The sequence below is a fragment of the Typopeltis vanoorti genome, chromosome 9 (assembly GCF_054136105.1).
Source record: "Typopeltis vanoorti isolate ZY-2024b chromosome 9, IOZ_Tvanoo_1.0, whole genome shotgun sequence".
NCBI classification, from domain to species: Eukaryota; Metazoa; Arthropoda; class Arachnida; order Uropygi; family Thelyphonidae; genus Typopeltis; species Typopeltis vanoorti.
Window position 1 is genome coordinate 80,992,409 of NC_143557.1, and position 25,497 is coordinate 81,017,905.

The window sequence follows — 25,497 nt, forward strand, 5'->3', positions numbered from 1 at the left end:
AAAAGCATATGACAAAGTGCCAAGAGGAAAGCTCTTCAAAACACTATTAAAAATGAGAATATTAGGAAAGAACTTGCCATTGCTCAGGAATGTGTTAGTAGAGATAATACCAGGTGTTATGGTCACTTAAACAGAATGGTGGGGAAGATTAGCAAAACATAAACAATATTGGAATCTTGATAGATAACAGATTAATTTGGAGGAAAATTGTTGATTGAAAGTTAGTAATGGTGTAACTTTTTCATGTAGTACTATCATAATTACCCTGTACATCCATTGAGGGTACATATCAGGAATTTGATGATGATGACATGATAACACAAGGAAAAGAGTGAATATTAAATTAAATAGCCAAATATTCACTCTTTTCCTTGTGTTATCATGTTAATTTATTAAACAAGTTAATGGACATATTAATCAAGAATCATGTCAGAATATTTTTGATAGGCATCTCTTATTGAGTATGGCACAACATGTTTTATCTTCTTCTTCTCTTCCATGTAAGATGGGTTGTCTTCCATTGAGTAGGATCTTTCAGTCTTCTCTATTCCTTGCTTTTAGAAAAAGTTCATTATAAGTTCTGCATCCTGAAATGTTCTTTATTGATTTCAGCCAGCTGATTCTTGGTCTTCTTTTTTCATTTGTAAAAGTATTTATTAGGATGTTAGGTAGTCTGTCTGCATCATGCATGCAGCGTGGCCGAACCATCTCAGTTGTTGTTTTCTAATTTTTTTCTGATATTGTCTTCTTATATGATAATTCTTGTCTAACTGTGCGATTTGTTTTATTTTCTATCCAGCATGTTTTATAAGTAAAATAGATTCATTAATATTAGATTCATTCCCATGATTGTTACAAATATCTTCCTTGAACAAAGCTGGAATGCTGGTTAAGTACTCATGCCTTGGAAATTTTATCTTTCATTGTGGTATAGGATTGTGAAATTGGTTAAATTTACTTTTATTTAATAATAAATGACACACACACACTGTTATCCACATTCTTTATAATGACTAATTATCACAAGACAATCAGGAAACTATTTTAAATCTGTCAAAAACTATGTAATTGACCCATTAAAAAAAGTTTCCTATTCAAACAGTGTCGTTTTGAAATGTAGTTTTTTTCCCCCCCTTCCACTGTACTAATAGCATGCAATTTGAACTTCTGAGTTAACTTAAAAGGTGATTTCAAAAGTAATCCTCATCAAATATCATAATCTGTTTTTTTATGTTATTTTTTATATACTAAGCACTTCCTTTGGTATTTTTTAGATATAATTCTACAGTTATATTATTTCATTTAATTTCACATAATCTAAATGAACCTTGGAATTACTCTCCTCAAAAGTTATATTCTTGACAAATGCTACTTATCCATTAAGACTTGGAGAAAGCATACTTTTCTGATATTAAAGCACCATAAAATGTCATTTTAAGTAAGTTTTATGCTACTACTGTTAATACTTCGCAATCATAAAGAATGTAAACTCACCCAAAATATAATCCTTTTCCTCAGTGTAGCTATTGTAGATAACAGGTTGTAAATTAGTATTAATTTCATTTCTAGTGTCTTGAAAAAGACACTTCAGGGCTATATTGTACTTTTAGGTCGTAGACAAATCAGCTATCACCTAAAGATATTCAAAAACATCCATACCATAGTGGGATAAATTTGAAACTCAGAGCATTTTGGTTTGAAATTGGAGATGGTATCCACTTAGCTGAACCAGATTAGCTTATATTGAAGACAGAACTATCTTTTCTTAACTGCTTTAATTAAAAAGCTAATAATTCTGTTTGATATGCTAATATTAAATAATACATATATACACATCCTATTTTCAGAATCGCTTCCTCTAATTGATAGTCGCATTGATGCTCTTACAGAGCAGTGTATTATAGAACTTGAAAAGCAGGGATTTGAGAGGTATGTTGTTATGTTTTTTGTTATGTTTTATTTTGTTTGAATTATCAGTTTGATGTACCTTAACTGAAAATTCCATGAGATTTTGAAAACTGAAATATAATATGATTTTTTATTTGAAAGGGTTTTTACAACTAAAAACAATTAAAGAATAAATAAGGATATTTTATTAGTTGTATGTATTTAAACTTATAACCGACTAGTTTCTCTCAGGCTAGAAAAACGTGTGGCTTCTTCAGGATTTATAATAAATACAAAAATATAAAAAACAGATAACAAAAAAGTTTTGAAAACATTAAAAAATCATTACAAAAAAATAAATTGGTTCATTCTGAACACAAATGTGAAGTCACGTGCCATGTGCTAGCTGTCATCAGGCAAAGACAGGAGGTGAGTGTTGGCAAAATTGAAATCTGAGACATCAAAGGATTTAATGAGAGAGTTCCAGATGTCATTTAATATAAGTCCTTGATTTTTATTCAAAGATCCATATGAAAGGATAACTATAATAATTCTTTTAGAAGTCTTGGAGTAAAAGTTTCCTCTAAATATGGCATGGCGGAAATATTCCAGTTTACTGTGTGGTTAGTGGCTGAGGTATAATTGCCCATACCAGATTTTTCTTTTCTTATATGCTCAACATCACCAACCTCATAACTCTTTTAAACCCACAGTTAATTTTTCATTAGAACTAGAAAAGGATGGTAAACTCCATTTCCTGGATATTCTTTTTATTAAGAAACCTGACAGTGGTGCCACTCTGAAAGTGTGTTGTAATCCTACTCATGGGATGCTATCTTCATACTTCATCCTTTCACCATCCTTCCCAAAAGCTAGGTATCATCCACTTCCGGAAGAATTTAGCTTGTTTGATTTAGCATAATGAAGATCAACTTAAGACAGAACTTCAGGCATTCTCGAATTTTCTGAATGATTATTCCAAAAAAAATGGTTGACAAAATTGTTTCAAACTATCCCTCATCCCATAACCAGAACAACCAGTATAGAGATTTGATTGCCATTCCATATATTGGCAGTTATCCATCAGGATTGCTTCTCTTTTCAAAGACCATAACATCAGAATGGCTTTCAAATGATTCAAACTGTTAACAGCTTCCTCATATCTCCTAAGGACAGCATTCCCTTTTATAAATGCCTGGGAGTATATAGAATACCATGCTCATGTGGTGTCTGGCTTACGTAGGGCAGATAAGCTGTTGAATTTGCGGTGAGAAAGAAAGAGTGTTGGAAATGTTGAACATAAAAGAAAGATATGGTCTGGTTCACCTGCAGATATTTCCACAATGCTGTATTTAGAAGAAAACTTTTACTCCAGACTGCTAAAAGAATTCATTGTAGTAATCCATTCACACAGATCTTTGAACAGAAATCAACGACTTATATTAAATGCCATCCGGAAATCTCATTAAATCTATCAACATCTTGGATTTCAATTTTTTCAATAATCACCTTCAGTCTTTGCCTGATGACAGCCAACATGTGGCGCACAACTTCATATACATGTTTAGGATGAATCAGTTTATTTTATTTTGTAACAATTCAGTGTTTGGACAACTTTGATATTATCTGTTTTCATATTTTTATACTTATAATAAATCCTGATGAAGCCACCAGTTTTGCTATCTGTTTATAAGCTTCAGTAAATAATGACTAATAAAATATCCATATTTTATTCTTTAGTATAATATGATTCTTTTAAAATAAAATTTTCTAAATATAAAATGCTTGAGAGCTCTTAATCTGACACTGTTATGCAAGTAATTCTTTAAACCATGTGCCTGTTCTATTCATCATTTATTCATACATCCTAAAGTAAAGCATTTACTTTAGGATGTATGTATTTTAAACAGTGGTGTTCATATTGTTCATTTTAAAACACATAATTCTAACCTGGTCCTCAAAACTGCAAGCAAATCATTGATAACCCAGTGAAGGTCATTGTCCTTAATAATTATCAAGCGAATTGACAGTAATCTTTTTTTTTTCCCAGTCTGCAATGCAGTGTAGTATTTTAAATGAATCAAGATTTTCATTGTCATGCATTGCTCTTGAGCAAATGATATGTGCTTTCAAGAAGCTTTTTAATAAGCCTTTAATATGTACAACTACTACAGATCAATAATCTATCACCTAATCAAGAAATTCCATGAAACTGCATTGCACGCAATTCAAAAGGAGGACTGACCATTCATTTCATTCAGCATGATGAAGAATGAATACTTAAAATTGCAATGACCATCTCTTCCTAAAATGGCATCACCCCATGCACATAAGAGGGATCAGACTACTATTGTTGCAAGCATATAGTGTTCATGTGATGCGTGGGATGCAACTTGCTGACAAAGTCTCAAGACTCCAATCCTGTGTAATGATGATCATTTGTGAGATAGTACCTACTTTTTAAATGAAGTATGGTTCATTTAAGCTACTAAACACAGTTACTGAAATGGTTACATTTCAGTGACTGTGTGAACAACCAGAATACTGTTTCATGGAGTTCTGATAACTGTTAGTTATACTTAAATTCAGTTTATTGCATGGTTTCTTGATGCAAAATTATTGATACAATCTTTAAATAAACTGTTATATCAGAACATTACCAGTGCATCTTAATGCAGTTCATCTGGTTTTCTAGAGTAATGAGCAGGAATTTTGGTTTCAACAAGATGGATTCACCTATTACACTATGCAAACCAGTATGCCATTACTGCAGAATTTCTTTAGCCACTGGTTATTTTTTAGGGACTGTTGTCTCACAAGATCATTCACCATTATCTGTTTGATTTCTAAAAAAAGTTACAGATCAACATGGACAAGGGATGTGATTTGGTGGACTTTTAAAAAGACATGATTATAGGATACTGGTTATAGGATGGCAATATTCAGAAAACTGTCAGTATTGTTGGCTGTTTATGGAGTGCTATGATGAAGGTGTTCCAAGAGTGGAAGGACACTGACAGGAACAGCAGTTGATGGGTTCATATGCCTCATTGATGCTCATGGTGAACACAGGCTATTGTGTTAAGGCAAAAAAAACTATGGAACTTCTGACTAGCTATCAAATGGCATATTTTTTCTGAGAGCATGCTTTAACATACTCTCCTCCATTGGGTTCCTGAAATATAGGCACCTAGTCAAGGTGCACATATTTATGCCCAGTTGTCACTGAATATCTACAGTTTACATCTGAGATGTCATTGGACCATTGAGGACTTGAAAATTTGCCTTTTTTGGGGGGATGAAACTCATTTCTACCTGTGCCATGTGGTCAAGTAAGGCCAGAGTTAGGTGAAAATCTGAGAAGAGGAATCATCCCCAATGTCATGGTCTAGCACAGCATTTCTTAAACTGTGTTTTGAGAACTCTAGAACTTGTTTTAGATTTAATTTATAAAAAAATCTCCATTGAATGGGAAAAATACTAATTTTTATTAAAATGACTTATTTCTAGAACAGTTATGTGGCTTTATTATTTGTAATATGATATATCATATATTTTCTTGATTAAAATGTTTTGCAGGTAACAGTTCATTGTCATAATTCTTTTCTGATATTTCTTTTATGAAACATTTTTACTTAGGGGTTTCTGCATTCTCACAAAGTTTAAGAAAACATTGGTATAGTAGAAACAGGTAGGAAGAAGCTGTATTTTGGCATTGGGATTTTTTCCCCTGAATCTCGTAGACATCTGATACCCATAGACCATCTAAAAAATTGTACAAAGTACCTACCCATTGTGGCTGATCAGATACGCCTATTTGTGGTGTATATTAAATAAGTATTATATATTATCCCATATTATACAAGTATGTTTCATCAGAATAATAATTTATGCATCACATTGCCAGTATTGTTCAAGCATGACTTACCAGATATGATAGTGGCTTCCAGGTCTTACCATAGCTAATTGAATTTGCCAGATTTAAATTCCAAAGAACATCTCTGGAATTATGTAGATCAAGAGATCTGACACTTGAACCTTCCACTCCAAACATTATCAGGTTCATGGGAAATAATCCTAATGTGGTATAGCATAGAACACCTGAAATATTCAAAGCAGGATTCTGCTTTGAATATTGAAAAGGGGGAGGAGGGGGGGGAAACTTATGAAGTATTAAGATGGTGGTCAGAATATTTTGACTTGACTGTGATTTTCTCAGTGATTCTTATGGTATAAAGGAATTAAAAATAAACATCAATGTTTTGAACATCAGTTAGAATACCTTTTGTCAGGTGACATACAAATAGTGAAAAGTGGATGCTTGCATTTGGAGATGGGGGCATGAAATGTGAAATTATAAATGTGAAAAGGTGGTGAGATAAATAAGGAATACATTAAACCTAGACAAGTGAAACGATATTAAACTCTTTTGGGTAGTGTACCTGTTATAACTCATTACTTTTGCCTTTTCTCGTTCTGTGTATTTTTTTGTGTATTTTACAACTTATGTCTACTCGTACCAGAAGTTAGCCTCCGACAAATTTATTTATCTTAGATCGACTGCGCCAGCCGGTGACTAGTTCCTGATACTTAAGCTTATTTTAATAACTATCTTGACAATATTACTTAGCATTGGGAACACTTGGTATGCAGTTGCGGCTCCCCTCTTTATGTTACGTCAAATGTCCCCCCCCCACACACTTACACAGGTTCGAATTTTTTATAAGTGGTAGGTCAGTCTCAAACAACAGAAGCATACAAACTTTGATTTAAGATGATGCATTTTAATACAACTAAAATTCATATACAGGAAATCATGTAATAATAATAAAAAAAGGAAATAGGTTCATGCACAAATGCCCATGCAACTGCAATTGGCTCAGTCAGTTCCTTTCACTCACTGCTTAATATGCAGGCTCATACAATTATAATCCAGGAGCATTGGTTAATTAGTGTTATTTCCATGGTTTGCGCTAAGATTAAATGATACTCCAGTTGTTATGCAAGTTTTGGCAATACAAAATTAATCAAATTACACATGATACGTTCACTCAATATTATCAATTACAAATCTTGTAAAAAGGAAACTCCTTGCAATAAGACTTATGCAAGTCACAGGCTTAATGTACAGAGCAGTACCTTCATTCATTGTATCTCATATAATAATTCATCTCTTAGCTGTTCTATTATAAGTTCACTCAATCACAAATTTACAAATTACAACGGGAAGGTCCTATCAAGACGTTCAGTCCAAAAACGGATCTTCTAGTCGGGTCAAGCAGGGCTATGCTTAAGCTTCTTCCCTTTTTCCTTGTTCATTCTGGTTTTACAGCACTTCTTATACTTATAAGGTAAGAGATATTTGCCTTACCGGTTAATCTTCTTAGCGGAGTGGTTCCTTTGTTTTAAGTCTGATCCTTCCTCGGACGTGGCAAGACTTCCTTGTCGCTCCGCTGTCTTTCTTTATTCATTCCTTTCGAATGAATAAAGAAAGGGTTGGGTTCTTCGCTATCGTCACATTGGCGGCAAACTCGCCAATGGCCCTGTCTGCTGGTTCCCTGTTGTTCAGTTGGACATCCTGTACACATCAGGTCCCACAGCAACGTGGAAGATTGCTGGACACCGGCAACAAGCTTCCTCAGCCTTCACGGCCGGGGTGAAAGTAAAGGGGGGAACTCATCACTGGCCTACGAAAAAGGCGGGGTCAGAGTACCCCAGTAGTAAAGAGAAGGAAGGGAAGTGACAGTGAGGTTGGGGTGGGGAAATGAGGGGGGATGGGAAAGGGGAAAAGGAGAGGAGAGGGAATAGGGCAGGTGGGGGGGGGAGTAGGAAAAGGAAGTGTAGGTTTCAGCTCATATCTCACATTTTTCTAGCTCCATGCTATCAGATGATATCTTTTCACCCCAGCCAACCGCCTGGCTCACAAGATTGAAAAGACCATGGAGGGAGCCGGTGCCCAGGTGATCCCGCCCAATCAGGGCAGCCCGCCTCAAGTAGGCCTATGCTGCCTGGGTTTTTCCTCCGAACTACCTCTGTGGGAGACCAGGGAACAAAACAGACCTCAGGGGGGATGCAGAGACCAAGGAAATGACTAGAAGTGGAGCTACTGCTGCAGATGGAGATCTTAAAGCAGCAGCAGGTAGAATTTGATGGTGTTATTTCTGACATTACACAGGATTGGAGGTGAATACCACTTGTTCTTAAATGTGGTGTCACCCAGAGCCTCCTTTTCAAGATGTAAAAACCTCCTTAAGGAACCGTAGAACTTGTAAAGAACGATCCGAGAGAGATCCAACAGATTGGGAGGATTAGTAGGATTAGAAAATTTCTTTCTTACCTTCCAGATGTGGTATTTGAGCTCATTAATTATAAATACCACTAACTTCTGCTTGTTGTTGGCTGGGGGAATGAACTGCAGGAAGATGACTTACTCCTTTAGTAGGAGGGGATGCGGAGCACGACGCTTAGCCTCCTCCAGACGAAGATGGAAATGGGACACCGGTAGAAGGCGTTCTGTATGGTGGCCAAGCTCCCGCAGAAGTCACAAAAGGGGTTCCGGGTGTTGTGGAACCGCCAGATGTTGATGTTGACTGGAAGGTGTCCATACGCAATCCTCTGTGCCAGGTCCTTTATTCACAGGTAGCCTCGATGTTTGGAGAGGTGTTCGAAGAGGATCTCGTTGTTGTTGATCCCAGATCCGGAACATCGGTATGAAGGATGTTGAAGAAATGTTCGTACCATGTGTAACTGTTCCGGATCCCGGCGATGTTCACACCCGGAGTTGTTGCATAAGCTGGCACAGTCTGTTATAATCTTCTGGAAAAATGTCCGCCTTGGGACCCTGGCGGACTGGGATCCCAAAAAAGGGGAAGTTTGAAACCTAAGAAATACTGCACAGGATAGCTGCAGGGATGTGTAGTCTGCAGTACCCTGTTTAGATGGAAAGCGGTATTGCTTGGGTATCTGATTTAAGGGAGGGGAGGCCGAAGCCCCCCAGCTTCTCTGGAAGTTAAAGGATCTTAATGTCAACTTCCTGGCGTAGACTGCCCCAGAAGAACTTCAGGGGCTTCCTGTAGAGCCGGATTTCCTGATCCTCACTGATGTTGGTAATGTTCAGGACGTGCTGAAGCGCAGGGCATATGATGGTCTTGATGACAGAGCCCCTGGAGGAGAGTGACAGCTGTCCATTTTTCCAGTCCTTGAGTTTCTTGACGGTGTTGTTGTTGAGATGTTCTATGTTGAGCACGGGCTGTTCTTCAAATGGGACCCCCAAGATGGTGAGGGGGTTGACAGTAGGAATGAGACCTGCAGGGATGTTGTGCAGGTCCCAGACTCCATACATCTTGATCTTGGTTTTGTCGGGGTTAGATGTTAACCCCGAAACTTTGAACTTGTCAAGGATGTTGTAAAAGTTCAGTATGGAGTCATTGTTCCTAAGAGTGCCCACCACGTCATCCGTGTAGGCGATTACCTTGGAATCATCTGTGGTGAGAGGAAGTGGGATTCCTCTAACCGCTTGAGAGTTGTTGACAGCCTGCAGGAACGGTTCAAGGGCTAGTGCAAAGAGCAGCGGATTGAGGGGACATCCTTGTTTGACCCCTTTCTGGATGGTAATGGAGTCAGATAGGTGTCCGTTAATGAGGAGGCGAGTGGAGCTGTTGTTGTAGCCTCCTCTGATGATGTTGAGGAGTCCACTGCTGACCCTGACTTTCTCCAAGATGTTAAAGAGAAAGGAATACCGGACACTGTCGAATGCTCAGTTGAGATCAATAGTCAACAATGCCATAGAGTAGTTCTTGATGTTAACCAGACATAGCACTTCTGAGGATGAGATTGAACTCCATCTATCGACCAGGAACACCATACACTTGTGTACTTTTGATAACATACCTCATCCCGATCTTCAGTCAGTTGTTGAGAACATGGGCGAGGATCTTATAGTCCGTGTTCGACAGACTGATGGGACGCCAGTTCTTGATGTTGGAAGGGTCCCCTGTTGGTCTTCGGGATGAAGATATGGCATTCCAGAAATTCCCGTGGCATGTTTCCGGTGGTAAGGAAGATGTTAAATATTGTCACGAGAATGGGGAGGATGTGGTCCCAGGCTTCTCGGTAGAGTTCTGTGCTTAATCCGTCTGGCCAAGGTGCTTTCTTTGTATTGCTTGACGGCTGATGTTATTTCGGTCGCTGTAAAAGGTGCATCCAACCCTGCTTGGATGTGCGCAGGGGTAAACGTTCCAACAGGAGTAATCCTGGGGGGGGAGGGTACTGTTGTCTTGATAGAGTTGACTGTAGTACCCCCAGAAGGCGTTCATGATGTTAGGTGTTGTGGTGTAGTTACACCTGCCTTCATTGATGGCAGTAATGGTTTGCTCCTGCAGGAAGTTGACGAAACGCCTGTTGTAAAATGCAGCCGATTGCCTGTCTTCCGAGCGGAGGTGGAGATGGATCTCGATGTTCTTTTCTTCCACCTGCTTTTGTTTCTCCAATTCAATGTGCGCAGATTAATGTCACGGATGGCATTGTGACATGGAAAGCCTTGCCGTTGGCTGGCCACAAACCAGCTCCTCTCCTTGTAAAGAACACGGAGCCGGGCTCTTCTGAGGAAGGTACGTTCCTGGCCTCATTTTTTCATGTTTTCTTTGATGGTAAGTTTTTGTCGTGCCCAGGCTTCCCAGTCCCAGCCATCAGTGCTCCAGGTGGAGCACAGTTGATTAAGCTTGGCCGAGAACAGGGACGGGAAGTCTGATAGTAACTTTCAGGGACCCGGACCAACATCTACAGCTTCTAAAGGATGATACCTGAGCACGACTAATTTATGGTCCGAGATGGAATAGTTGATTGGAACGTGCCTTATTGTCTTGGCTCTGGAGACAAGGGAAGGTGACAAATAGAGGTGGTCAATCCGTGTGCCGATGCCTTGGCCTGTCCACATATAATCCCGACAGTAGGGGTTGTGAGTCCTCCAGATATGTCTGTCAACTGGAAATTCCTAAGGTGAATTTCCAATTCCCTGTGGCCAGCTGTACCTGTGTTGGAATTGCCCCTACTTTGTCGTAGGCCGGGTCCGCCACACAGTTGAAGTCCCCCATCAGGATGACATGATGGGTGCCATATAGATAGTTGTGTAGTGACTGGAAGAATGTTGCCCTAGATGTTAATGTACCTGGTAGTACAGCCCCGGTACTTCCAGTCGATGGCAAAGACTCTCCCTTCTGTATCCCTCTGGATGTTATGGAAGTCTCTGAGGAGGGGGGCTAGCATAAGTACCCCGTCCCCGGTGCTGTTACTTGTGCCGAAGCTCCAATATGATTGTACGGGGTACTTATGGCTCAGTTCCTGCATGTCTTTGTAGTGAAAGAAGTGTGTTTCCTGCAGGAACAGGAGCCAGATGTTAAAGGCTAGCATAATATTCCACACCTCCTGTTGTTTAAATGGTGAACGGAGCCCTCTGATGTTGAGGGAGGCAACACAGAAGGGGGGATGGCGACATTACGATGTTTTAGGTAATTTAAACCTGGCCTAAATCTTCAATACGTAAATTTCTTACATACCTTGTGAGGTCTTCGATCTGTGGGGGGGGGGGGGTAGAATATCCCACGTCCTGCAGATTGGCTTCCAGCCTTGCACGCGAGTTCGAGAGAACCTCGAACTCGTGCTGGGTGTTGACAATCTTGAAGCTGGTGATTTTGTCGTCCTTGATCTTGTATTCGTACAAGTTAAACTGGAAGTCAGTCAGTTTTTGGATTCTGGAGTTGACACTTTTTTGTGAGAAGGGGTTTCCACCTCCATCTCGGACTCTGATGTTGTTGAGTCCAGACCTCCCTTGGGGCAACTTCGCTGATGTTTTTTCTCCTGTTTTGGAGAAGCCGCCTCTTTTCTATTTTTAGGGAGGTCCTTGGAGGGTGGAAGAAGCTGTTCCCCTTCTTTTGTGTTCACCTCCTCTGCAGGGGGGGGGGATGCTGGCTACTGCAGGGGAGATCTGCGTAGTGTCCGCAGAAGAAGCTTCCTCTGATGTTATTGTTGGGGGGGGGGGAATAGCTGATGTTGTGCTATCCATGACTTCCTCTGTGCTCCCCTCGGCTGTGTGTGTTGTTCTTGTTCTGATGGTGGTGGTAGAACGATGGAAGTGTCCAAGGGGGGGGGACTGCTTCCTAAGCAGATGTTGTTGCTTGGGGGGGGGGGGGAAACAGTCTCTTCTGCTGGTGTTGTTGCAGTTGGACGCTTCGGTATTTTACCTATGATGGTCTGGGTGAATTTCTTCTCCCGCTATTGGTAGTGTTGGTAGGAAGATTTGGAAATTCAGCGTCTTGGGCAGGCTGCAGAGAAAGTACCTCAATGGATGCCCTGCCCGCTCTGCAAAGGTACGCAGAGAGCAAGATGTCACTTTGTGTTCGGTGCTTGCGCACTTTTGGCAGGGGTGTGGGCACTGGTTTGAAATGTGCCCGACGCCGACGCAGTTGAAGCACTTGGATCGGGGGCAGTCACTACCCAGATGTTCCACCGAGCCACATCGCAGACACTGTCTTTGCACTCCGGGATAGTTCACCATTACATGCGACGTGCTGATAGTAACAAGGTTTGGCACAGGCTGTTGCATGTCCATGGCAAAGGTGACTTCACTGGAGAACCAGGCGGAGTCTTCCTGGGAGACGCTCTTCTTAATGTTGCTCACTTTCCCCCACTTATTAAAAGTTTGAATGAGCACGTTGTCTCTGGCTTCGATATACTCCATGGGGAAGTGGCTAATTCTTATCTGGCGCACTTGGGACCCAACGATGGTAGGTGTCACCTGATTCCCTTGGACTTGGAAGCTCTCTAAAAGTTTATCTCTTGTCGTCATGTAATTCATGATGGACAGAAATCATCCTCCTCCGTAGGTGGTGAAGGAGAAGATGTTTTGAGCTCCTACCTCTTTAAGGACTTTGGTTAGAACTCTGGGGTCCTCTAACCCTGGAATCTCCACTTCTAAGGTCCGGGTCCTGGGGGGGACGGGATCACTGATCATTTCTGGTCTCTGCGTAAGAAAAGAAAAAAAAAGAATTAAGAGTCTTGCGGCCCTATTCCCATAGTGCGTTCAAAACGCACTACCAGCAGGTTACGGTTAGTAACAATAAACAAACGGTTAGTAAATGGACCAAATATTAGTAATAATATAAATGCAATAAACTGTCGAGCACATGGGGAAAAAAAATTTCATGGCCTTCTCACTGGAACACAGAAAGGTGCAGAAAACGAGAGCATTTGAAGTGCGTGCTGCTCTTTATATCTCAGCAGTGAGCACCCTCTGTCTACGTCACTCACTCAGCCGTCTTTGATTCGTCGGATAACGATGAGGTCATGTTCTTTTCTCAGCAGCCTTCTCGACGGAACTGTTACTGCAGCGGTTACCGGATTACTTTTCAGGTTTTCTGCTGTGTCGTGGACTATTGCATAATGATCAGGCCTTCTGCTGATTGGTTAACATAATTTTCCCTGTATTGGGTATTATTCTATAACAATATTTGAATTATATTACAAGAATATTATCAATAAAATTAATACACTTTTCATTTACAAGTTATTTATTACCTCTCTGAGTCTGCTCTTGAGAGTTTAGGCATGTCTTTATGTTAAGATACTATTTCATGTTGTGTCTGAAACCAATGGCCGACTTATAGTGGGCCAATTATTTCCGACACAACAGTACCATATACTACCATATGGAGATTGGTGCAGAAATAATCCATCTTTTTTTTTTTCCACACCAAAGAATACAGAAACCTGCTGTCACTCAATGAAAAGTACTTGGGACCTCTAGGTTTCTTTGAAATTATTGATAAATCAGTGATGTATGGCCTATAATGAGTCCCTGACTCCCTGGAGGTCTAATAATAATAATAATAATCAATCACATTACAATATTGCAAAACTATTTTAAAATTATTAATGGAGTCTGCTATATAATCAATTATACAGAAAAGTCAATGGTGATTGAATTCTTTATTTCCTAAGAGGTTAGTCAAAAAGAGATTAATAGTGGTGTGAATAGTGTATTTGGTGAGTGTGCTGTTGATATCAGCATCATAAGGTTTCAAGCATGATGAAATGGACATTTATGACAGCTCCTATGCGATAACCCTTATTGGCAGTGACCACCGAGCTGTGTGAACAACAGCTGCATTGTTTTATTGAAAATAGAACCTCTATATTGTTATATGGATTGTGCTGTTGAGATTAGAAATAGTTGGTTATAAGTATTGTATGTGACCTGTAATTCTCCAAATTATATGTACAGCATGCCCCTACGATACTATTGAAGAACAAAGATGCCTGAAAATTCATCTGAACCCCCTCCAGCACCATTAATATGGGCAATTTCTATCTCACATTATCACAGGCTAGAAAACATGAGTTCACCATTATGATTTTGAAAACATGTGATAGTGTACTTAATAATTCCTGTCACTATTAATGAATTAATAAATTATGATATGAAGTTTGGTAACTTTTTTAAAAAAATTGGAACGGAGTACTTTCTTCCATTCTTTACAATATTTTATTACTAGTCAAACAACTTTCAAATTATATAGATTGTTGATTATTTATTAATTGTTATTATCCTTATGATTGTTGATTATTCTTATGTAGATCCCAAATATTTACACAGTCTTATTTACACTTGCGCTATGAGAAAACAGATTGCGCCTTAATGTGTTCAGCTAGTGGATTTCCTGCCTTGGTTTCTACCAGCAGACATGGTGATTTCATGAATGCATATATAAATAGGTATGGTGAAGTTATATCAAACTTAAAAGATTAGTTTAATTAATTTTAGTGAATAGCTTTCATAGAAATAATTGGCTTTTTTTATATCAAATGGTATTATTTATTAAAAATTAATAATTAAAAATTGTACTTCAGTATTATCTACTATATGAGCATCTTTTTTTAACCACCTAGTGTATGAATATAAATATTTGTAGTAATTTATTAATATAGCAACTGCAGTTTTGATATTAGTGTGCTAGAGGAAAGGTCAAAAATTTTTCATACTGTATTTTTCTTTCTTAATTATTATAGACTTAGCATTTTATTTTAATTAGAGTAATTAATTACAGGATTAGAACATGTAAGGAGTGAAGTAATTTAAGAGGAATATACCATCCTATTGCGCAGCATTTTTCCAGAATTATTACCTCCTAACTCACTAACACTAAAAGACATTACATTATGTCTGGAATTACTTTTCATATTTGTAAAATATATCAGTGGATTGTGAACTTATATTGAAACCTTTTGCAACTATAAGACAGAGGAAGAAAGCTTGGTAGTCAAATGAGAGCAGCAGGTAATTAGATTAGAACCGTACTCCTGCATTAAAATTGTAAATAAAAACTAACTTTATAATTAAATCTCAACTGAAAATCATTATGCTCTCCTCTTTTTTTTTTGCTCTAACTCGGCATCATCTTAGTTAGTTGCCTGGATATTGTAGTTTCAAGGATACTATAAAAATATTTAAATACCTTTACATGATTTTTGTTTATGAAAGCTCTTGATAAACTTATATTTGTTAAAACGATATCTGTTGTGAGAAAAATATTGCAGTACTTTTAGTTTTGCTATCAATGGATGACTAGCAAGGCCATTAAGCCTAACAGTGCCTCATGGTTTATGTCACTGGTAGAATTAGTTTTCCAATTTAGCAGCAAAAACAAGAATTGGCAAGATGTACCTATCCTACATCATTGGAATTTAAAATGCATGTAGAAGTTTTTTTATACTGAGTACATGAAATAGTCATCAAGTGGAAAAGAAATTCAGTTGTGCTACTAACATATGCATTCAATTGCTATTCCTGAAAAAAAAGTTCTCTCTACTGTCCTTGATACCTGGCTGTCATGACATCATTCATGCAATCACAAATAAGGGAATTCAGCATATGCTCTAATAATGTGATATGAAACAAACAGCTGATGGACATGAGAAAGACAGGGAAATATATATATATATAGAGAGAGAGAGAGAGAGTAGAGAAAAATGTAAAAAATGAAAAAGATAGATCAAGAAGAGAGAGAATTGTGAATGTTTCCCTTAAAGAAAAATATAAGGAATGAATAGTTTTTTTGTGGATTCCTTATTATTCAAGTTCCTATTGAGAAATTAATGTATATTCACAGTTGCAAATTTTGTCTTTTTGTTTGAAGATTAGAAAGAAGGCTGTTTCCTGTGTTTATGAAGCTGACAGCTATTCGGTAAAAACACAGGAACTGTTTCAGTGCTGAATAGTTGCAGCTTATAAGATGAACTATTCATGTTTTTTGGTACCTGTTTTAAATAGAAACAAATATGCTTGAAGTAAGGCATATATTGAAGATACAGGTATGAGTTGTAATTTTCTTGTGTGATTGTATGCAAGGAAATCTGTTGCTGCTGTTTACCTTTAGAGAATTACCATTAACTTAAAATATTTGATTAATGTGGAAGACATGTTTTGGATTCCAGAACAGGATTGCCATGTTTTGTTTGTCTGTTGGAGTTTCTGACCAAACTGTGTTAACTTCTGCCTTTTCAGATATTTTCTATTTAACGCCAGAAGACCGAATGTTTTAAGGTTATGTATGTGTGTGGAAAGAGAGCAAAAAGATCGCTCACTTTTTTAATATACAACTTTTATTTTATGTTGTGTTACACACACACACACACACACACACACACACACACACACACACACACACACACACACTTTGTTAATAAAATGTATGAAAAAGAGAACTTAGTTTTCATGTATAGAATAGTGAAACACCAAATGCAAAGGCCTGAGGATAGAACTTGTAAACTTAGAGGAAAACATATTTACATTATATAGCAGGATTAGTTATAAAAACAATTTACAATACCAAATATCAACAAATTTCCAGAAATTTTATCAGCTAGTTCCAAAAAGAAAATGACAAACTGCTACATAAGATTACATTTGCTGTTTAGATTTATGGGCAATTTTCATTGCTTGATGTTGAAAGTTTATTTTTACTAGTCAAAAATAATTTTTCATTGCTAGAGGGACCTAAAATTTTAACAAAACTTACAAAGGCATCATCCTCAGAGGTAATTGTGTGCCAGAGATGCACTTGTGTGGCTTGAAAAAAAAAAAAAATCCTAATTAATTCTTCCTGCACCTCATCATGGTAAGAGGGAGAACAAGCAATGTGAGCAAAGCATGCTGCCAGAAGTTCATCCTAGGCATGAAGGCCACACCCCTATGCCCAGATGCAGGTTGCGTTGAGAGATTAAGTTAGCAGCCTATCTCAGGATGTAAAATTGTTTTGCTCAAGGAAATAATGAAGATTGCAACCAGGCTTTTCATGTTGAACAAATGGACTGGACAAGGAAGTTGAAAACTTTGAAACAATGCAATTGAAAAATACGAACTTGAAAAGTAAGATCATCAAATCAAAAAGAAGATGAAATAATTAAAGGAATTAATGAAAGAAGTATTAAAATAATAACATTATCTGAAACTAAGAAGAAAGGAAAAGGATGTGTAAAACAGAAAATTATGAAATAGCATACAGTGGAGTAAGTAAGGAAGAAAGGATTCAAGTGGGAATAACAATAATACCACACGATTGGTAAAAAAAAGAATGCCCCAGGATATCAGAAAAAATCATTCATGTGCAGTTAAAGATAAACAGACATATAATAAATATAAGTGTTTATAGTTCTGAAAAATGGGAAAAAAAAAACAGAAATACATCTACAAAGAATTACAAGAAACTCTACATAAAACCAACAGAAATTATCATTATAGCCAGAGATAAATAATACCAGGAATGTGCCAAAGATTTAATGAGCCAGTGCAAAATAAAAATGGAATTAAATTACTTCAGTTCTATACAGATAATAAATTGAGAACGAATAACACATTTTTTCATCATCATCAATTTCCTGATATGCACCCTCAAAGGGTGTTCAGGCCACAAGATTAAGTTGACATTATTATTAATCTCCTAGCAATAATTTTCCCCTAAATTAGTCTATTACTTGTTAACCTTCAATATTGTCATATCTAACATTTCATGCTTCTAAGGCATTTGTGACTGAATCAGTCCACTTAGACATTGTTCTTCTTCTGGGTCTCTCTCTTTCCTTCCATCTTTGCATCGAACACTTGTTTTGCTAACCTCCCCATTCTGTTTAAGTGGCCATACGACCTTAGATCAGCTCTACTCACACGTTCTTGAATGTTAACAATGTCTAGTTCCTCTCTAATATCTTCATTTTATATATGATTCTGCCATTGATGCCATCTGTTTACTCCTCTAATTTTTCTTAGAACTCTCATATCTGGTCTCTAATCTTTGATCTACTGTTTTATTTCTAACCCAACTCTCAGACCCATAACTTAAAATGGGTCTGAACACTGTCTTGTATACTGCTAGTTTGGTGGTTTGGCTAATTCCTCTCTTATTCCATATAAATTTATTCAACTGGCTTCCCAGCATACCAGCTCTGCTTATTCTATTGTCTTATTTCCAGATTTAATTTGCCATCTTCACTAAAAACTCTGCCTGAATAGCTGAAATATTTAACTTGTTCTACATGTTCTCCATTGGGAACATGTAGAACAAGTTAACTTTCTATATTCTATATTCCATAGAAAAGACCAAAAACTATGAAAATAGTTTTGGTCTTTCATCATCTTCTTCAGTCATTTTCTGTCCACTGCTGGATGAAGGCCTCCACCAAAGTCTTCCATTCAGTCCTATCCTGAATTTTTCTATGCCACTAAGTTCCAGCCATCTCTTTAATCTCATCCATTACTCTTTCCATCTCTGGAATATCATTCAGATATCAACTTTGTCCATTTTTGAGTGTTATAGTATCATACTTCTTATAGTATGATCTGCTCATTGTTATTTGGATCTTTTAATGGCTGTCATAACATCTCTCACCTTAGTCTGAACTCTGACCCAAGTATTGAGCTTTCTATCTAGAATGGTAACACTGAGGTAATGATCTTTGCATTTTCTCTGGGTAAACCTCAACTTGCTTGTCAATTTTGTAGTCTGAAGTTCACTTTTCACTTCCATATATCATGATTGGAAGTATACAACTATTGAATTTTTTTTATTTAAAGAATAGATTGGGATGTTTCCTTTGTGAGTGTGTTACAGTGTTTTCCAACCAAGTTGAATTCTACATATAATTTGTTCTTCACAGCCTCCCTCTACTGTGATCTTTTGTTCTAAGTAAATGGAAGGTTACTATATCAATTGCCTGGTATTCCATTTGTATTAGCATTTTTGTTGTTGTTTTTATTATACATTATTTTATTTCTTTGTGCTTAAACCTTTCTTTGTACTTTCTGCATTCAGTTCATTGATCATTTGTTGAAGTTCTTCTGCAGAGTTTCTGAGAACAGTGCCATCAGCAAATCATAGGTGATTTTGTTCTTTCCCATTAATTCTAATTCTGTTTTTCCAATCCAGATTTTTAAATATTTTTTCTAGGGCTGCTGTAAATGATATCTCCTTTTTTTAATAGGAAATTTCATATTTTTTTTACTGATTTTATAGATGCAGTCAAATTTATATATATATATATATATATATATATATATGACTAGTGTATCCATATAAATTTTTGGAATTCTTGATTTTTATAGCTTCTAAAATAGCTAATGTTGAGATTGAAACAAAAGCCTATTCAAAATTAATAAAGGCTAGACCTAAGGTTTTTGGTATCCATTTGTGTTTTCAATGATTTTTCTTATTACCTATATATGATTAATAGTGTTGTAGTTTTTTCTGAATCCTGCTTTTTTTGGAGACTGGCAAAAATCTAGTTTGTTTTGTATTCTGTTGCTAATGATTTTTGTAAAAATTTTAAATATTGTTTAAAGGAGTTCTGATGGGTTGGTGATTTTTAATATCTTCTCTATCTCCCTTTTTAAAAATGATAATAAGGATAGCATTATTCTAACTCTTTGGTATTCTCTTCTGTTTTAGGCAGGATGTATACATTTTACTTAATATAGCCATGACTTGTTCACCACCTACTTTCAGAATTTCTATCGGTAGCTCATCTTCACATGGTGTCTTTCCACTACTCATGCTACACATTGCATACTGAAAACCTCTTTTTTTAAAACATCAGGGCATACTTCTTCCCCTTCCATTTGAGGTATTGCATTTTTGTTTTCATGTTCGTTCAAGTCTTGGGAATCATCATATAATTTGATTCTGTTCTTCTTATGATCTGTTCTTTGTCTTTAATTAGGCCTCCATTTTCATCTTTAAGGGTTATTAATTGATTTTGTTCTATGGACAACTCTCTTCTCACTCTATTTTAGACTCGTTGTTTTCTATTGTAATTCTGATTTTCCTAGTTCTAAAATTTCTAATTTCTTTTGTCATAATTTGTTACAGCTGTTATGCAATTTAGTTAGAGAACCCTGAAGACTTGCACTGGGTGTGTGTAGAAGTACAACATCATCTGTATAAAGCAAAGAGTTTATCTCCCGATTCTAATATCAACATGAGTCTTACCCCTGATTTTATATTGTATTTCCTTCAATTCTAACATCTGACTTACAACTTAAATATAGACTGTGCATTGCTCTGTATAATGTTCCATTTATCCCATATAATTGTAGTGTTTGAAAAGCTTTTCTCTGGGCACCTTGTCATATGTCTTTTAAAGATCAATAAAACTTAAGTACAGATCCTTGTCATATTCTCATGATTTCTCAACTTTTTGTCATAAAGTGAAAATCTCAGCCTCTGTTTGGCCTAAACCCAGCTTGTTCTTTTATTTCTTACAATTTTTCTAATCTTTTCAAGTATGCTTGCATAAATTTTACTTGGAGCACTTAGCAGAGAAATTTGTCTGTAATTCTCACATCCAGCTTTATTCCCTTTTTTTATAGGTAGAAATTATGAGAGCTCTACTCCAGTCATCTGGAATTCGACCTTCTGGCCAGAACAGGCCCTCTGAGTTATGCAGCGTAGCCACTGCAAAACTTTTATACTTCCATATTGGAACATTTCTGGTTGAACATCAGCTACTCCAGCTGCTGCCTTTCCACGATTCAAGTTTTTGATGGCTTTTTCTACCTCAAGTACTGATATATATATATATATATATATATATATATATATATATATACACCCCTGTTTGCATTCCTCTTGAAAATTTTCTGCTACTATTCTACCATTCCTTGTTGTAAGTTTTCACGTCACCTTTATCATATTGATTCCTGTTACAGTATCTGTTCCTCCATTTCTAAGCTTCTGGAGGCAAGGATAACATCACATTTTTCCAACATAAAGAAAATCATAAACTAACATAGAGAAATATTGTAGGAAACTTATCCACAATGGACTATATAATAGCAAATATAAATATTAGACAAGAATTAATTGCTATCTGAGTTCTAACATCAACTGATATAGAAACTGACCATGCATTACTTATTGGAAAATTATGATTAAAAAAAAAAAGTAACAAACAAATGAATAAGTCTAAAGAAAAAAAGTTTAAGCTAGGACTTTATCGGAAGAAAGTATTAGAACACTATCTCAATGAAGAATAGAAGAGCAATTTGACAAACACTTTTAATGAAACACAGAATTCAATCAAAGCGGGGATATCTTTGAAAGTAATGTTAAACAGGAAATGTATGCAGTTTTAGGAGAGGAACTGATATTGCAGAGAAGATATAAAAAAAAGAAATATGTTCTTTCTTAAGAAAAGTGGTACACAAATTTATCTTTTTGCTTTCAAAGAAAAACAGGTATAAGCTAATTAGATTTCTATGGTTACTGTTTAGAGCAGAAGAAACTGTGCCTTTTAAGTTTGTGTATTCTCATCAAAACCTTTGATCTTGAAAAGAAGAGATCAGAAATCTTGTGTGGTGTTTATTTTTTTTAAAGCTGGTATTAAGTTTGTGGGCTTATTTTTCTTTATGAGATAAGTTTTTATTTATAATGCAATTTGTATATAGCGCTTGCAAAACAGATTTTACATGCACTGTTAAGGCAATACCATAAATTTAAACCACTAATATTGATTGTTTGTAAATAAAGATATTATTTATAAACAATCAGGATTGACATAATGTACATCCTTAACTAAACCTATCCAGTAATAATGATCGACTATTATTATTATTATTATGGGCGACTCCTGGGAGTCCTTAGACTCATCGAGGGAAGCCCTAAACATTATGCCCACACAACTATATGACATTCTCACAGTATCTATCATACCTTGCCTTGAACTCACTCACCATCATAGCACCCACAACAGACTCTGGCAGCTTATTCCACTCATTTACCACTCTAAAAGTAAAGAACCCAGCTCTAACACCCTTGCTAACCACACTCTTTCCCAGCTTCCATAGGTGTCCCCTAGTTCTCCCACCACCAGTCCTGATCTCAAAAATATCCTCTGCATTAATCCTATAGAAACCCTTTAACAATTTGAATATCTCAATCATATCTCCCCTTTTCCGCCTATCAACTAATTTCTGCAACCAACAAATCTTCAACCTGTTCTCATATGGTTCATTCCATAGACTTGCAATCATCTTAGTCACTTGCCTCTGGATCCTCTCCACCTCCTCCCCATCAAAAAGGAACCTAGATGACCAAATCTGGGCACAGTATTCGAGATGAGGTCTTATCAAGGCTCGGTAAAGAGGTAGAATAACTTGCTTGTCTCTGCTCGTCAAAGTATTTTTCAACAACCAAGTGAGTTGATGAGCTGATTTAGCTACTTTTGCAATGTACCCCCTAAACTTCATCTCCCTATCCACCAACACTCCCAAGTCCCTGGCCTCATCAATCTCCTGGAGTACAGTTCCACCAATGTGGTATACTGCTGCTAATCTTTTCACCCCAAAATGCATAACCTTACATTTTGTCACATTAAATTGACACCCATTCTCCTTCGCCCAGAACTCCAATCTATCCAAGTTGTCCTGCAAGATTTTGACATCTTCTGTATTCACTATTGCAATACCCAATTTTGCATCATCAGCAAACAAATGAACTGTTCCTCTTAGATCCTTCCCTATATCATTAATGAACAAACTGAAAAGTAGTGGTCCAAGAGCAGAACCCTGCGGCACACCACTAGTCACAGGCAGTCTTTTGGACTCTACTCCTGAATAAACTACTCTCTGATATCTCTCCATCAACCACCCACCTATCCATCTCACCAACCCTATATCCATTCCCATATGTTGTAGTTTACGGATCAGAATTCCATGTGGTATCCTGTCAAATGCCTTATCCAGGTCCAGCAGTATCACTGTAAACCCATTACCCTTATCCAGTTCACCCGTCACTGTGTTATAAAACTTGAGCAAGTTACTGAGGCATGATCTCCCCTTCACAAAGCCATGCTGTCCCCCCGTACAGTATTTCATTTTCATCAATCCATTCCTGTATTTTTCCCTTGACTACTTTCTCCACGACCTTAACAACGACTCCTGATATGCTGATCAGTCGGTAATTTGCAAGAGTAGTCTTGGATCCTCCTTTATGCAGTGGAACTATTTTTCCCTCTTTCCACACTTTTGGGACTAAACCAGACCTGAGACTCAGATTAAACAACATGGTCAAGGGCACTGATAATTCTTTAGCCACTTCACGTAAGACCCGTGCCGGTATACCATCCAATCCCACAGATGTATTCACATTAAGGTTCTGTAATAGACTATTCACCTCCACTTCAATCATCACAATTCCCTTATAAACTAATGGTTCCTTCATTTTTTCAATGTCACCACCTGGATGATATACTCTTGCAAAGTGCTCGCTCAGTAATTCCACTATATTGACTGATTTAGTGACCTCCTTACTATCGTCATTCCTTAAAATCATTCTGCCGTGTACAGTTTTTTTTTTTTTTTTGCTTGCAGCATATTGAAAGAACTGTTTGGGATTCTCTTTAGCTTGCATAGCTAGTTTCCTTTCATAATCCTCTTTTGCTTTTTTTTACCACACTCGTTACCCTTCTGGCCTGCGCTTTATTCTGTTCGTGTGCCTGCAGGTCACCTTTCTCTTTAAATTCCCTCCACAGTTGTTTCTTTTTTTGCAGCTCAAGCTTAATGGTGTTATTCATCCATTTAACCCCTACTTGTTTTACTATTCGGACGCTAGGTATACAACGGGGTGAAGGAGCATTTACTAGGTAACCTCCTGTAAATGCTCCTTCACCCCTTCCCATGCTCTATCGACATCCAGTCCTTGCAGTTTTACATGCCATGGCACTGATTCAAGCAATCTCCTAAGCTTGTCATACTTGCCAGCACGGTAATTCCACATATATCCTGTCTTAATCGAAAACTCCACACCTTTAGCCACCTCCCAGGTCAAGACCTTATGATCACTCTCACCAATAGTTGGCAACATGGTCATATTCATTACAGTCAAATTCTTAGATACTATTACGAGGTCAAGCACTCTCAAACCCCTAGTATTTTCAATTACATGCTGTCTCGGATAGTTATCCCTTAATAATTGAATAAAATCCATTTCCTTCCTCACATGTGTCCTCTCCTCCTTCCAATCAATGTTACCATAGTTGAAATCCCCCATAATAATTACCCTCCTTCCACTCATTTCATCAATTTGTTTATGCATACTATCTCCACCATCTATTCCATCACCTGGTCTATAGCAGCACCCAACTGTATATTTTGTTCTGCCAGTCTCAATCTCACACCAAATAGCCTCAAATGAGCTCTTTTCACTATCCTGCAATACAACTTCAATTCTCCTTGGCTGTAGTTCATCAGCTATCATCAATAACACTCCCCCCCCCTCCATTTTTATTCTCTCTGTCCCTACTAAACACACTATTGTTGGATCGTCCTTCCTGTCTTTTGATCTGCCATCTTGCTTTAACATTGTTCTTATTAAGGTTAATTAATTGCATGTTGATTACTAATCCAAATATAGGGAAATTTCTATTATACTGCGCCACCCTATATTCAGATTAGTCTATGCAAAGCACTCTAATGTTTACATATAGGCAATCTTACATTAACATTTAAGGTTCCTGCTGGGTCCGATAATTTTATGAACGGTGCAGTGGAAAAGAATCAGGCTAACAACAAATTGAAATCAATAAAACAAAACATTTAATTCAAGGTTATATAATATATACATAAGCATACTTTGGATACAAGATAATGCAAAATTAACTCAGTTCAACTACACATAACATTCACTTAATAATATAATCACGTAATCACAGGAAAGATATTTATTTAACCAAATATTTCGGTCTGGAAATAGCAGACCATCGTCAGTGGTATTACAAGAACAGTTTAAAAAATACAAGCTAGAATACTAACAATAGATCGTTAAAATTAGAACATGCCGCGTGATGTTATATCACCAAGTATGAAACGGAATATTTTGAAGTAGAAACATGATTGAATTTGCTATTTTAAAAAAAAAAAAAAAAAAAATTAATTAATGAGTAATCTTGATTAGACTTTCCCAGATTTTTGATATAGATATACAGTCATTACGATTCAGGTTGGGGCGATGGAGCAAGGCCTCCACGCTTTCCTTGAACAAATGTTCGAACCTATAACAGGATCTATGT

The 25,497-nt window shown here is 37.1% G+C and overlaps 1 protein-coding gene across 1 annotated transcript in view; it reads left to right on the plus strand.

The window, feature by feature from the left end:
• The window catches only part of LOC150103198 (5-oxoprolinase), a 368,797-nt gene that overhangs the window by 114,800 nt on the left and 228,500 nt on the right, over positions 1-25,497 (plus strand). Inside the window, exons 14-15 of the mRNA XM_090398524.1 lie at positions 1,848-1,929; positions 14,518-14,655. Of these exons, the coding sequence (XP_090254650.1) occupies positions 1,848-1,929; positions 14,518-14,655 (220 nt within the window). The remainder of the gene's footprint in view (positions 1-1,847; positions 1,930-14,517; positions 14,656-25,497) is intronic.